Here is a 16,078-nt window from a genome sequence, read left to right as displayed (position 1 = left end):
AGAAGGGATGCCACTGGTCAAATCTGAGACAATGTGACCACCAAAGTACAAAGTAAACGATTGGAAAAATAGGAATTGATTATCCACAGCAATAATAAATAGATAAATAAGTCAATGAGGGAGAAATGAGGACTTGCACTTATAGTAGAATGCCAGGAGTCAACTAGAGAAAATCTGGAGGGAAAAATCATCATTTTGCAAACATTCTGATAAATATTGGATCAGGTAAGGATCATCAGGGGATGTCAAATCTGGGGGCAAATTTGATGAGGAGTAGAACGTTTACATTGTCTTAGAGATTCTCCTCCAGAGACTACTTGTTAGTTGCAAGGGAGGGGGGAAAACCTTAGCAATTATTTAGTAGAGAAACTGGGCAACATTTTGACCAGGTGTTCAAAGATTAACATCACCAGTGAGGGACAGATAGACATCATGTACCTCCAGACATGGTACCCAGAGGACACAATATCTATTCAGTAGTCCAGCTGAAAATAAATAACTTCAGTCATGAAAACCATACAAAGACAACATGAACTTTTTGTTAACAAAAAGGGGAGAAGGGGGTCAATGTACTTCAAAGATGTCTGTTAGAAAAGATTAAGCCTGTGAGGAATGTTAAGATTAAGAGAACTTAAAGAGACATGGCAAGTAAATGAGGTACTTGATCCTGGGCTGGATGCTGTACTTGAGCGGGGAAAAAGGCTATATAGAACATTTTAGGTCAACTGACAAAATGGGAACACAGACTGTAGACTAAGGAATTCTGTCGATGTAAGATATGAAGTTAATCTCTGTACTACAGTTATATAAGAGAATATCCCTGTTCTGAGGAAATACACATTTGAGTTTGGGGATAATAGGGCCATGAAATATGTAACTCACCCTTAAATAGTTCAGAAAAGAATTATGTATTTTTGTATACATATGTCCATACACACACAGAGCATGTAAACACAAATGATAAAGAAAATGGGTCAAATGTTAACAAAAGATGAATCTTTAGAAATGGTATATAGATACTCTTGTTACAGCTTTTGCCTGCAACTTTAAAAGATGAAATCACAGGGCATCTGGGTAGCTCAGTCCGTTAAGTGTCCAACTCTTGATTTTGGCTTGGATTGTGATCTCAGGGTTGTTGAGATTGACCCCCTCATTGGTCTCTGCCCTCAGAGTAGAGTCTACTTAAGATTCTCTCCTTCTCCCCCCGCCCCAATTTCCGCTTGTGTGTGTGCTGTCTTAAAAAAAAAAATGAAATGAAAAATTCCAGATATATTTTTTAAAGATTTTATTTATTTATTTGACAGACAGAGGTCACAAGTAGGCAGAGAGGCAGGCAGAGAGAGAAGAGGAAGCAGGCTCCCCGTGGAGCAGAGAGCCCAATGCGGGGCTCAATTCCAGGACCCTGGGATCATGACCCGAGCCGAAGGCAGAGGCTTCAACCCACTGAGCCACCCAGGCGCCCCCAGATAAAGTTTTAAAATGCAGTGGAATTCACTGAGTAGATACTACAACACATGTGTGTCAGAGGATATTTGCTGTTAATACTCAAGTTTGTCCTTCTCTTCTCACATGTCTGGAAATGTAATGCCTGTTCTTTCTTACAGAGGAAGTTCCTCATTTGTCCAATATTTGATGTTGAGACAATTGCTACCAAAGATTATATGAGTCTGTAGCCAGGTCTTTTAAGTCAGACAGAGAATGATTGGAAGAGTTTTAATTTACTACCTTTTTTTTTTGGTCGGATGAGAGCTTTGATAGCCTGATAGTGATTCTAAGCCTTTCAATATTCTGATCTTCTCCATGACGGATGATGCTTACACATGAAAGATGCATGATTCCCAGCATCTGAGCTTTATTTTATCACTTTTTCTCTCACTCAAGAAAGTAAACTGGAATTCAAATGAATGAGAATGACAATTTTACTGCAATATTCTTAAACCTGGTCTGATGTCTTTTAATTGCAATCCCAGTACTATAATGATAATTATTATTATTTTTTAAAGATTTATTTGAGAGACAGCATGTGCATACACATGCATAGTGGGGAAGGGCTGGGGGAGAGAAACCCCAAGCAGACTCCCCACTGAGCATGGAGCTGATGTGGGGCTTTAATAAGTGAGGGAGGAAACTACTGGAAACTTACTACCCATGAGATCATGACCTTAGCCGAAACCATGATATTATGAGATATGAAGGGAGGAAAGGATGATCAGAAGTACACAAAATAGGAAGCATCATCATTTACCCTCCACGGTCCTCTCTGTGGACTAGATCTTTACCATATGCATCTCACTGGATTTGCCCATCTGTCTAACAGCTGCTTGTTGTGTGCCTATACTGTGCACAGGGCTTGCAGTATATCAGTGGACGTAGAACAAACCTCCTGCCCTCACAGGCCCATCACTGTAGCTGGGAGAAAAAGACAACAAGTAATAAACATAAAATATAACCAAATCATGGAGTATTTTAGAAACTGAGAAGTTGCACAGAAAAAAGAAGAGAGCAAGTAAGAGGTGTCGGGAATGGCAGGGAGGGTAGGTAGCAGTTCATAACAGCTTGGGCTACCCAGGCCACATGCGGAAGGACTTGAATTGGTGAGGGAGTGAGGTATATGGTCCTCTGAGGGGACAGTGTTCCAGAAGAATGAACTGCCCATCAGAAGCCCTCAGCAGAAAGGAGTGTGCCTGGTGCATCCCAGCAACAGGAAGCACTGTCCCCTGGATGGTCCCCACCTGCATTGTACTGAACAACTTTGGCTACCCCAGTCCTGGCACGTTTAGATGCTTGTTTCTGCCACTACAGGCTCCTGACTGACCATTCCTCACCATGGCCTCCGCCCCCAGCCTAGGCCTCAGCCTGCCCTATCCCATAGGGAACGAGAGTCCTGTGCCCTTGCCAGTCTGCGGGACCCGTCCGATTGTGCAGCAACAGCGCATCTGGCACTTGTACCGAGTCATCTCCGAGAACATCAGTGAATGGAAGTGCATGGCTTTTGCCAAGGTGCCAATGCTCTCAGAGCTCCTGCCTGAGTGGAGAGGCTGCAGGGGGAAGGTGGAGAAGGGTCTCCAGCTGACAGTGAACCTTCCGCCCAACAGTTCAGCATGACTATGGCCCAGGAGAAGACAGAAGGCTGGCTGATGGAGGCAGCCCGCATGAGTACAAGCCTGGGGCTGCACAGCCCAGTCCTGCAGTGCTGCATTCGCATGGTGGAGGAGTTCCGTAGCTACCTGCCATTACTGACCAAGCTGGGCAGCCTCCAGCTCCAGAACTTCCAAGCCCTTCTACGAAGTGTGTTTTGGGTAGAGTCAGGGCTGGGGGAGGTGGGGTGAGGTGGTGGGGGGGAGGAATGGACTTGGGGATTAGAACAAGTAACCACTTTGTTCCCTGCTGCTCCTGTGGGCAACACATTTCCTCCCTGGGTTGCTCCCTGCCTTGCTCCCACAGGGACCAATATTTCTAGCCTCCTGCACCATCATGTGGGTCCTCTCTGCTGCCTTGGGCTAGACTCAGGCTCGAATCTTAGCTCTGTGCTCTGTGTTGTGCTCTGGACCCTACATTCTGAGTTCTTGGCTCTATGTTGTACTTTCAGATCTTCTGTTGGGGAGCTGGCCTGGGCTGGGCTCAGGGTTGCAGATCTGAGACTCTGGGAAATGGGCCAGACTCTGCCATATACCGGGTGTTGCTCTGACTTGTCTCCTCTAACCTCCAGCCTTAGGGCTAGACAGTCTCTGCAACATGGAACTCCTAACACTGGGCCAGCTGCTCACTTGTCCGCTGCTGGATTTTGCAGATCGAATCAATCAGGTGGGGCCCTCCACAGAAAGGGAGTTGGTCCAAACCCAGGACCTATTTGCTAAGCTGTAATAGATCCAGTTAAGTTCCAGCAACCCCTTGCAACAGGGGGCCGTAGATTTTGGCTTGTGGTTGGGAAGGTGGGAAGCTGAGTTTGCTATCCTGCCTGGAGGGTATGGGGATCTGATGGGTGGTTTCAGACTCTGACTGAGAGATGCCCACTCCCAAAGTTGTGGGCACACAGGATAGCAGATGTCCCCCAACACCTGCCCTTTTCCAGCATGAACTGATTAAGGTACTGTTCTCCGCTGAAACCTTGGAAAAGAGTGGGTTTCAAGGCAGCAGCTTTAGGTCAAACTATGCTACAGATGGCCTATCTGAAGCCAAATGGTCCTACTCTCCATCTCTGACACTTCCACTCCCCTGAGCCCTGGCCCTTGAGTCCCAGCTTCAAGGCTATCCCCTGAGGCATCACCCAGTGCCGGTTCCTGAGACCCAGCTGTTCCAGATCTGGCAGTGTGAAAACGAACGAATCCATGCCCAAGATACCCTACGGCGGCTACAGCGGGTCTGGGAGGCACGCCAGCTGCGACTCATCAACTTCATCCTGCATGTGCCCTATGAGCCCCCAGCCATGGAGCGCTCCAAGAAGCAAATGATCCGCAGCCCCCAGTGGGAGGTGGTGGGCAAGGACAGTGGCACCTTCATCCTTTCAGGTGAGACCAGGCTTTGCTGCTGGGTGATAGCCCACTGCCAGGGGCCATTTTCGTCCACCAGGTCCACCAAGCCCTGTGGGATCTAGGTTCTCCAGCCAGGGCCCCATCCTTACTGGACAGGATACACCAGTCTGTCCTGAGACAGTGTCTTTCATGTCACTCCTATTAAGTCTTAATCTTGGGAGCTCCCTCCTCCTGCCCATGCTGCTTCTTTAGCAAAGGTCCTTCCTTTTCTGGGTGTACTAAGAAATCCCTCACAGTGATGATCTCTCTCCATTTTCCTTGGAAAATGCTCTTTCCTCTAGATGGCATCCTGCTTTCTGATCTTTTGCCCCACTCATTTACTCTTATCTGCTTTCTCTGAGCCAAACATAGGAGACGTGGAGGTTCACAGAAGTGCTGTCCCTCAGGAGCTCCTAGTCCAGTGAGAGAGGACAATAGAATAGAGATGACTGCATAGTGGAGAATCTAACTGAGGGCAGTCGAATCTCAGAAAGAGGACCAGTTTTAAAGGACTGAAGAGAGTCAGAGGAATCTTCTCTTCCTATAGGCAAAGGCCTCATGCTGACTCCTGAAGGATTAGAAGTTTGCCAAACTTACAGGAAGAAAAGGGCATCCTAGGCAGAGGGAACGACATACATACAGGCACCGAGATGGCATAGTTAGGGAATTGCCAGTAGAAGAGAAATTCTCTTATCCAACCCACTTGAAACCCAACTGGCAAATTCAGTCAGTTAAATAGGAAGATCATAAAAAATGATGTATATATGGCTTAAGATTTTTACTTTAGCTTAAAACATATAAATATACATTTTTTTATTAACCTTTGGCTGAAGGACAAGAGCTTTACTGTGATTTGCAGTCAACTGATGGAAGTTCCTCACTGCCTTTCCCACATTAATGCACTGTCCACTGTTTCTGCTCCCAACTTCTGTAAAGTTGAGCAGTGATGGGATGACACTTATGAAGTTACTGGAGTACAGAATTTTTCTAGATTTTTATTACAATTTCCAATTTTTAAAAATTGGCCTATACATAATTTAATATGCTTTATCAACTCACCTTTACTGAAGGCTTTCCATAGTTTCCATAGAACCAGGAACTCCTTCCCCACCCATATTTAAGTGGTTAACAAAATATTAGATCAAACTCTGTAATTAGGATTATAACTCACATGAACAGGCTTGCAAACACACTCTGACTCCAGGTGAGCATAATTCTCAACTAGTGGAAGAAAACATGTTTGGGTCTTCTAGAGAGTAACTTGAGAACTGTTGAGTGTCAGTGTTATTTGGGTAATAGTCATCTCTGCCTTTGCCCCATCAACTGCCAGCTGAGCTCAGCTGGAACCCACTCTTCCTTAGATTATGGCAGCCTGCAGGATTCTATCCAGGAAAGTCTACAGGTGTTGTTCAAGATCCTGGCCATCCAAAAGTCAGGAGACTTAAACAAAGCAGCTTTGGAGTGGGTGACCATCATGCATAGCCTGAGTGAGTGCAGGTCTCTAGCTGGGTGAATGGGTGGGACCTGAGGTGGGTTGGCCTGGAGGAATGGGGTTAAGAGGTGGGGGTTGGGTGGGGGCAAGATCAGAAGGACAAAGTGACGATCCCCTTCAGAGCCACTTCTTGGCTGAGGTGACCAGGTGAAATCTTATTCACGGTGAAAGTTTGCTGTCTTCCAGACAAGGTCCCTGGGTCCTGCTGAGTATTTTGGGGTGGGGCACCCTGAGAGGTGAGGACCAGCTGGACCCCCTAGCAGAAGCTAAAACCCCAGTCTCCCTCCAGTGTTCCTCTCACTGCTCATACAGGTGCCCTGCTGGAGGTGTGGGTGACTTTCCAGCAGCAGTGGATTTTTCTGAATAAAGTTCTGCATGAGATGAAGATCAAGTTTCCTAGTCCTGACCTGGTAGGGAAGAAGGGTGAGGCAGGTGGACAAGGGCTACTGTGTTGTCGTGGGGCTCAGGCGGGGAGGGAGAGCTTCCCTCACTTTTATCTCCTCTCACCGCAGAACTCTCGGTTCAAGGCCACAGACGATCAGTATCGGACCCTGATGCAGATCTCTGTAGATGACCCCTGGGTTCTTTCACTTATCGTGCCCAGTGTCAAGCGGAGCCCTCATTTTCAAGGCCAGCAGCTGCAACAGCTGCTGCAGGCAGGCTCCGTGGAGCTGGAGGGCATCATTATGGCCCTGAAGAGTGTGCTCTATCGGGTGTGTGCTCATTTCCCCCGCCTCTTCTTCCTCAGCGATAGCGAGCTGGTGGCCCTGCTGGCTGCCCCCCTGGAGTCCTGCGAGGCCCAGCTATGGGTACGGCGCTGCTTTCCTCATGTGCACGCTGTGAGCTTCACGTCCAGCCCACTTGACGAAAAGGTGGATGACCGGGAGACAAGCCCGAACGCATCGACTTGGGTGGAGGCGCTGGCAGTGCTAGGGGCAGGCGGCGAGGAGGTGAAGCTGCCGAGGTCCATTCCTTTGCATTCAGATCTCCCCAAGTGGCTGGCCTCTCTGGAGAAGTGCCTGCGTCTGGCCCTGGTGCACAAGTTGCAGGGTTGTGTGGCTTCCCGCCTCACTCTGGGCCCATGGCTAGATGAGGCCTCCAAGCAGCTGCCCCAGGAAGGCCAGTTGGCCCCACAGCTGTTTGCCCACCACTGGCTGCACGTAGTCCAGGCCTTCCCGTGGCAGTGTGTGCTGGTGGCAGAGGAGGTGGTATGGCGGGCGGAGATGGAGGAGGCTCTGCTGGAGGGGAAGACCCCTGCCATGGTCCGCGTGCATGTGTGCAAGCTCGAGGCACTGGTGAATTTTATACGGGCCCAGAGGGCCTCCCAGGGTGAGCAGCCCCTGGGCTCTGTCCGCCAGGCCAGTCTGCTCAGTGCCCTGCTGGCCATGACAGTGACTCACCGGGATATAGCACAGCTGCTGCAGGAGCACCAGGTCAGTGATCTGACAGATTTCCACTGGGCTCGCCAACTCAAATATCACCTGGGTTCACCTCATGTCATCCCCCAGAGTCCCCTGCAGAGTCTCAAGACTATTGCATCTGCTGCAACTTCTCCGTCGCCAGCTGCATGCTGGATAGATGTGCTCGGCCGGTCCTTCCTGTACAATTATGAGTACCTGGGTCCCAGACTGGGGTCTCTGCCCAGCCTGCTGCCGGAGCGGCCAGCCCTGGTACTGTTGCTGGCCTTGGAGGAGGTGGCCTGTGGGACTCTACTGGGCCCTGATGGAGTAGGCAAGGCAACCACGGTGAAGAGCCTAGCACGGGCACTGGGGCGCCAGCTGGTGACAATGCCTTGCCTGCCTCAGATAGAGGCCCAGAGCCTAAGCAACTACCTGAATGGTGCCTTGCAGGGTGGTGCCTGGCTGCTGTTGGAAGCGGCTCAGCGCCTGCCCCTTGGCTTGCTGTCTGCCCTGGGCCAGCGCCTGGCTGAACTGCACCACCTCTATGCCCCACTGTACCAGGCGGCCTCCCGAAGCCCCAGCACTGTTGACCCCACACAACCCCAGCTCCTTGGCAGTGGCTTCTTTGAGAAACACCACGTATACATACGCCTTGGCTACGGCTCTCTCCTGACACTGCGTTCCCTGAGCCCTGCTGTGCCTGCCAACCTGCACTTGCTTCTGCGGCCTGTGGCCTTGACACTGCCTGACCTTCAGCGAGTGGCAGAGCTGACCCTGCTAGGTGCTGGGATGCGGGACGCCTCCCGCATGGCTTCCCGCTTATCTAAATTCTTCTCTTTAGAGCTTGAACTGGCGTCGGCACCCCTGCCCTGCCGTTTGCCCCTGCTCCAGCACATACTGGAAGACATGATACAGAATTTAAATGTGACCAAGGAGGAGCCCAAGTCCCAGCAGCCCCACAGCCTGGCTGTGACCGAAGAGAATGCCCTGCTGCGTGCTCTGCTACGCTCGCCACTGTTCAGCACCCTCAGTGGTCTCCACCTGCACAACCTCCAAGAGTTGCTCTGTGGGCTTTTCCCTAATGCCAGGCAGGTGCTGGCAGAGCCTGAGGCACACACGCCGAGGAAGCCATTGCTGGTGGAGGAATTGCCGCAGATAGGCATTCATCCCAGCCCTGATATTTTGAGATCCCTGGAGCAGCTGAGCCAGGCTCTGGGCCAGGCTTTGGGTATTATACTCCTGGGCCCCGCAGGCAGTGGCAAGACCACTTGTTGGCACAGCTTATTTAAGATCCAGAATCAGCTAGCGGCTAGGGAGGATGCCTCAACCCAGGGCTGCCAGCCGGTGGAGGTCACACACCTATATCCCAATGTCCTCAGCCCCCAGGAGTTCCTGGGATGGCTAGAGGGCCCCTGCTGGCACCACGGTGTCTTCCCTAGGCTGCTGCGTGCAGCCAGTCCATGTAAGACTGTGGGCCTGAGGGGGCCACCACAGGAATCAGTGGGGATCCAGCACTGGATAATATGTGATGGGGTAGCCAATGCCTCTTGGCTGGACCCCATCACTTGCCTCCTGAAAGATGCCCCCCAGCTCAGCCTCCCCAGTGGTCAGCAGATAGCACGACCCCCAGGTACTTTTCTCCTGATGGAGGTGGGAGATGCAACAGGCATGTCCCCCACAGTGGTGAGTCAATGTGCCCTGGTCTGGTGTGGTGGGGAGCAGACGTGGCAGGGGATGCTTAGTGTCCTGATGGCAGCCCTGCCGCACGAGTACCACCTGCATCTCCACACGGTCGCTGAACTCAACCACCTGGCCGAAGTGCTGGTGCCAGCAACGTTCCAATTCCTCACCTGCCAGGGCGCCAGCTCTCTGCTGCATGTTCATGGGCAGCGGGCTATTTGCCCAGGTGTGGCTGAAGTCACCAGTCTGGCCCGTATCTTGCGTTGTCTCCTTGACCCCCACCTGAGGATAGATGAGGGGGAGAAGGCACACATCTCAGGTGAAGGGAAGGGAAAGGGAAGGGATGGCTCGGACATAAGGGGCCTTGAGGACAGCTGGCATATAGCTGGTGCCTGGCACATGGGTTCTTTGGTGGGCTTGGGTCAGGGGACTGAAAGTGGACAGTGACAGAGCCAGTCTCGACTCTCTCCCGCCCACCTTTTTCCTGCCCGGGCTCTTCTGGCCATGGTGACTTTTGCAGAAGACCTCAGCTTTAGCGATCCTGTGGCCCAAAGCTTCAAGTCCTCAAAAAGCAGCTCTCTGAACCCATCCCAGGTTGACAATGATGATGTACCTCATCAGCGCAAGAAACATTTGCTGGCTGTCAGCAGCTTTCTTTTTGCATTGATCTGGGGCTTTGGAGCCCACCTGCCCTCCAGGTATCTGCAGGGGCGGGGTTGAGAGTGGGTGATGCAGAGGGCTAAGATGGACTGGCGCATGGAAGTTAAAAACTCAGGTGACATCACTGTCGGTGGGGGCGGAGGGGGGAGTGGAATGTGTGAGTGTGTCACAAATGGAACTATTGTAACTATCTGACACTTTTGCCCATACATCCATCTGAACAGGCTCTGGCCCCTCTTTGATACCTTCTTGAGGGGTTCTATTAGCTGCCTCTCCAACTATCCGGAGCTACCGCCTTCAGCCTTGGTGTTTGATCTACATGTGTGTCCTGATAATGGGACATTGGTCCCCTTCACTGGCCATTACCTGGGTAGCCGCATCAGGGGAACTCTGGGCGCCTTCAACCCTTCTCCACAGGTATGAAGACAGTGGGGCAGCAGTTGGGGTTGGGGTTCAAGGAGATATCCTGGGGGAGTCCATGTTCTAGGCCCAGCTAAGGCCTACCTGCTCCTGTTCTTTGATATGTTTTCACAATCACAAGAATATGTGAAGTGTGCTGCAAGTGCAGCTCTAAGACGAGACCCCTAGACTTTGCTTTCTGCTAAATTACTATCCTAAACTGGTGCTGCCCCAGTAAGCCCTGCTCCTGTGCCACAGACTGAACGGCTCTTGTATGTGGTGGACCTGCTTCTGTCGGAGGGACACCCAGTGCTGCTGGCTGGAGAGGCGGCAACCGGGAAGTCCACCTTTGTGGAGGTGCTCGTGGAGCCGCATCATCCCTATGTGTGCAGCCCCATCCACCCTGCCTTCACTCCCATCCACCTACGCCTGTTGCTGAGTCGAGGGGTCCAGGGCCAAGCACAGGCTGCCCCGTGGCCTGGGCACCACCTGGATTCTAAAGGCTCCCTCCTCTTCCTGCTAGAGGATCTGCACCTGGCCGCTTCTGGTAAGGAGCTGGGTAGAAGGAAGGAAGGAGTCCTTGTGTTCTCTTGAGGCTGTAAAGTCCCTAACAATATTTACTGACTCCCAGTTAGGCACCTACAGACCAAATCTCAGCAATCCATTCTTAGTATCTTCTCATTGTACACATGCTTCCTGAACAATCATAACCCTCCATGACCTTATCTACCATCTCTGTGTTTGGCTGCTAAATACTTATCCCCAGGCCAGGATGTTCTTCTAAGCACTAGACCTATTTATCCAACTACTTACTGTGTATCTCTACCTTGTTGTCCCATTGGCACTTCAGATTCAACTCATCATCTTACCCCTAAAACCTGCTTCTGTCCTCTATTAACTAGTACAACCATCCATCCAGTCACTCAAGCCAGGAATCTCGTTGACATCTCCCCCTTTCTTACCAGAATCCATTCACAGTGTCTCTCAATTTGGCATTCTATATATCTCTCAAATCTTTCCATTTATTTCCATTCCATCTTCCCTGGTTCAGACAGTCATTACCTGAAATGCTGGTGAATGCTTTTGCAAGGCTCCTTGCAATGAGGCTTTCTTCTCTAGGCTCTTACACGCTGTACTCCAACTAGAGTCAGCTATGTACAGGCATTCAATAAATCAAGCTTCCGCTAGCCTCTGGGATTGCTGTCCTCTCTGCCTTCCCTGTATTTATCTAGCTAAGTCCTTATTCTTTACAGATAATCTCAGTCAGTGTGTTCTCTAGGAAACCCGAGCCTCCAGGCTAGGTTAGACACTCATCTCGTGTTCCGTAAAAAATCTGTGACAACCATAGTTTTATGATTATATGTTTACTTGTTTATGCTTATTCTGAGCTTCATGAGAAGAGAGATTCAGATTTGTCTTACTCATTTTTATAGACTCAATAGGAAGTAAGTGCTCAGTAAGAGTTGGTACAAGCAAAGATTAGAAAGGAAAGGGAAAATTGTGATAAAAGTTAGCAATATTGAAGTTTAAAGTTTCTAAAGTGGTGTGCCCCTAGATGATGACAGGTTTGAATATGGCCATGAGAATGGGCAGAATTGGAGTCAGGGAAGTCAGTGGTCTAAAGCATTAGCTGGATTGTCCAGTTAGACTTGAATATGGGATGTAGAAAACTTGAATCAGGTGGTATATAATTGAGGACTATGTGCTGCATGTTTTATCTATGTCATCTTTAGTGTCTATAAAAGCCCATTAAGATGGAGATTTTGAGGGGAACCCGGGTGGCTCAAATGGTTAAGTGTTGGCCTTCGGGGAAGATCCTGATCTCTAGGTCCCGGGATCCAGTCCCCATGGAGCTCCCTGATCAAGTGAGGAGTCTGCTTCTCCCTCTCCATCTGCTTCTCCCCCTTCTTGTGCTCTCTCTGTCTCTGTCTCTCTCTCAAATGAATAAATACATTCTTAAAAAAAAAGAAGAGATGTGTTATAGGCATTTTAAAGATGATGAAACTGAAGGATTTTATAATTTGCCTGAGACACTCAAGCCAGTTAAGTGTCAGAACCAAAATTAAAATTTAAGTCTGTGTAACACTAAAACCTGTAATTTTCTACAACTATATTATTTGGGCCTTTAGGTGAATTTGCACAAATAATCAAATTGTCAGTGGAAAATAGAAAGAGTAAATTCAGATCTGTGAATAGCAACTGAGAAGAGACTTCAACAGGAAGGTTGAAAACACTGCAAACAATGTTGTGGAATGAAGTATATTACAGTTGGCAGTGTAAAAGATATCCCAGGGTAACAGCCACCGAAACATCTAGTATAATATAAAAAATTAATAAATGTACAATAAAACAAAAAACTGTGACCCATCATCTAGAAAAAAACAGTCAATAAAAACTGACCTTAAAATGGTCTAGAAGTTAAATCTAGCAAATATCTACAGCAGCTATTATGGCTATTATAAGAATCCTCAGGTAGTTAAAGGAAAATATGACCCAAATGGACGAACACATAAGTAATCTCTGCAAAGAAATGGAAACTACTAAAAATAACTAAACAGAAATTTTAGAAGTAGAAAATACAGTAACTGAAATGAAAAATTCACTGCATGGTTTAATAGCAGATTGGAGATAGCAAAAGAAAGAGTCAGTGAATCCTGACTGTTCTGAGGAACAGAAATATATTGAATATGAATAGAGCTTCAGGCAGGGGTGCCTGGTTGAATCAATCCTTAAGTATCTGCCTTCTGCTCAGGTCATGATCCCAGGGCCATGAGATCAAGCCCTACATCAGGCTCCCTGCTTGGCGGGAAGCCTGCTTCTTCCTCTCCCACTCCCCCTGCTTCTGTTCCTGCTCTGGCTGTCTCTCTCTCTGTCAAATAAATAAATAAAATCTTTTAAAAAAAATTAGAACTTCAAGCACGCGCGCGCGCGCACACACACATACACACACACACACACTCACATAACTGGAGGTCCAGAAGGAGAGGGACTAGGGCAGAAAAAATCCTATGAGTAAATAAGGACCAAAATTTCCCCAAATTTCTTGGAAAATATTAACTTTTCAAATATAGAAAGCTCAGTTACCGCCCAAGTAAAATAAGAAGAAGAAAACCACACCTAGGCACATCATAGTCATATAGCAGAAAATCAAAGAAAGAAAAACCTTGAAAGTGGTCAGAAAAAAGATAAAAACATGTTATGTATAGATAAATAGTATTAAGAGTGATGGTTAACTTCCCATCAGAAACAACAGAATCCAGGGGATAGTTTCATTATCCAGGGGATAATGAAATTTTACATTTCAAGGACTAAAAGGTGGGGGCAGGGGAACCTGTCATCTTAGAATTCGCTATACAGTAAAGATACCCTTCATGAAAGCAGATGAAATGAAAGTATTGCAGATGCATGATGGGAGATGCAGATGCTGGGAAGATTTACTGTTGCTATAACTGCTCTGTAAGAAATGCTAAAAGGGACAGCTGGGTGGCTCAGTTGGTTAAGTGGCCAACTCTTGATTTCAGCTCAGGTCATGATTTCAGGGTCATGTAAGATCAAAGCCTGCGACAGCCTCCGTGCTGGGTGGGGATCCTGCTTAAGATTCTTTCTCTATCCCTCTCCCTCTGAACTGCCTGCCCACCCCCTAACCCAGCTCCCTGCCCCCTCGCTCTCTCTTAAAAAAAAAAAAAAAAAGCCTAATAGATGTTCTTCAGGCAGAAGGGAAATAGTGTCATATGGAAACTCAGGTCTACAGAAAAGAATGAAGAGTACAAGAAATGGTAAATATGTGGGTGCATATAAATATATAAATAACTATCTTTTTCATCTTTTAATTTCCTTAAAATACAGTTAAGAGTTTAAAAAGAAAAGTAATAACATTTGTATTTTTTTCAAACTTTTAAATTGTAATTAGTTAACATACACTGCAATATTGGCTTCGGGAGTAGAATTCATCATTCATCACTTACATACAACACCTAGTGCTCAACACAAGTGCCCTCAATACCCATCACCCATCTAGCCCACCCCCCACCCTCCTCTCTCCATCAACTCTCAGTTTGTTCTCTGTCTCTTATGGTTTGCTTCCCTCTCCCCCCACTTCCCATATGTTCATCTCTCATTTGCAATGATGTAGATGGAGCTAGAATGTATTATGCTAAGTGAAATACATCAGAGAAAGACAATAGCATATGATTTTACTCATATGTGAAATTTAAGTAATAACAGTTTTAAATGGAGTTGATAATGTATGGAGAGGTAGAAAATAAACAAATTTCAAAGGATTAAAATTTATAGAATATTTTCTCTAACTACAACAATAAAACTCATTAATAACAATATACCTAGAAAATTCCCAAATTCTTTGAAATTAACACACTTCTAGGGGTGCCTGTGTGTGATAGTCAGCTAAGTGTCTGGTTCTGGATTTCAGCTCAGCTCATGATCTCAGGGTCATGAGATCGAGCGCCACATCAAGCTCTGTGCCCAGCTCTGTGCCTAGCTCTGTGCCTGGCGTGGAGCCTGCTTATGATTCTCTCTACCTCTCCCTCTGCCCCTCCCCACCCTCTGCTCTCACACTCTCTAAAAAATGAATAAAAATAACACTTCTAAATAACTCATGCATCCAAGAAACCACAAGATAAATTAGGAAATATTTTGAACTGAACAATGAAAGCAAAATGTTATAAAAATCTGTGGGATGTAGCTTACACGGTATAGCCCCAGAATGCAAAGTTGACTCAACTTTCAAAAATCAGTGTAATTCATGACATTAACAGAACGATGAAAAGTGTAAGATCATCACAGTAGATAAGGAGAAAGCACTTGGTAAAATTCAACACTATGCATGGTAACACTCAGCAAACTAGGCCTAGAAGGGAACTTTCACAGTTTGATGAAGAGCATCTATTAAAACCTATAGGTAAAGGGGTGCCTGGGTGGCTCAGTGGGTTAAAGCCTCTGCCTTTGGCTCGGGTCATGATCCCCTGGGGTCCTGGGATCAAGCCCCGCATTGGGCTCCCTGCGAAGCAGAGAACCTGCTTCCTCCTCTCTCTCTGCCTGCCTCTCTGCCTTCTTGTGATCTCTGTCAAATAAATAAAAAAATAATATCTTTAAAAAAAACATATAGAATAAGTAAGTGAATTTAATTTGGTGGGTCAGGGCACCTGGGTGGCTCAGTCTGTTAGGTTAAGTATCTGCCTTTGGCTCTGGTCATGATCCTAGTGTCCTGAGTCCCAGCCCCTGCATCAAGTTCCCTGCTCAGTGGGGAGTCTGCTTCTCCCTCTCCCTCTGCCCTTCCACTCCATTGTGTGCTCTCTCTCTTGCTCACTCTCTCTCTCTCTCTCAAATAAATAAAATCTTAAAAAAACAATCTAGCAGAGTCATAGGATACAGTCTATTGGTATCATTAGTATTTCTATATCCTAATAACAAACAAAAATTTTGAGTATAGTTAAAGTATCATCTGGAAGCTTAAAATATTTAGGAATAAACTTAGAGATATACACTAAAAATTACTAAATATTGCTGAGATAAATGAGACTTAAATTAATGGAGAGATATAGCGTGTTCATGGGTCAGAGGAGTCAGTATCATTAAGGTGCTCATTCTCCCCAGATTGATCTATGTCTGAGCAGGCTTTTTTTTTTTTTTTTATGAAAGTGACAGGATTGATAAACTCATTCTGAGACTTATGGAAATGCAAAAGGCCTAGAAGAGCCAAAATGACTTTGGAAAAGAAGAATAAAGTGGAAGGGCTTATACTAGTTATTTCATGGCTTACGATACAGCTATAGTAATCAACAGAGTAGGGTATTGGTATAAGGACATGGATACAGATAAACTAATGGAAAAAAACAGAGAATCTGATATATGATCATATGTAGTCAATTGGTTTTCAACAATTGTGCCAAGATAATTCAACAGGGGAAAGGGTAGTC

The 16,078-nt window shown here is 47.2% G+C and overlaps 1 protein-coding gene across 1 annotated transcript in view; it reads left to right on the top strand.

The window, feature by feature from the left end:
• Positions 1-16,078, top strand: part of DNHD1 (dynein heavy chain domain 1) — a 74,665-nt gene that overhangs the window by 38,198 nt on the left and 20,389 nt on the right. The window contains 10 exon segments of the mRNA XM_046015874.1: positions 2,873-3,000; positions 3,096-3,288; positions 3,710-3,804; positions 4,301-4,508; positions 5,873-5,998; positions 6,316-6,413; positions 6,516-9,402; positions 9,604-9,781; positions 9,968-10,160; positions 10,401-10,689. Coding sequence (XP_045871830.1) covers positions 2,873-3,000; positions 3,096-3,288; positions 3,710-3,804; positions 4,301-4,508; positions 5,873-5,998; positions 6,316-6,413; positions 6,516-9,402; positions 9,604-9,781; positions 9,968-10,160; positions 10,401-10,689 — 4,395 coding nt within the window.

The sequence above is a fragment of the Meles meles genome, chromosome 8, assembly GCF_922984935.1.
Source record: "Meles meles chromosome 8, mMelMel3.1 paternal haplotype, whole genome shotgun sequence".
In the NCBI taxonomy this organism is placed as follows: Eukaryota; Metazoa; Chordata; class Mammalia; order Carnivora; family Mustelidae; genus Meles; species Meles meles.
Note: the sequence above shows the minus strand (reverse complement) of the source record. Positions and strands in the feature narration are given on the sequence as shown.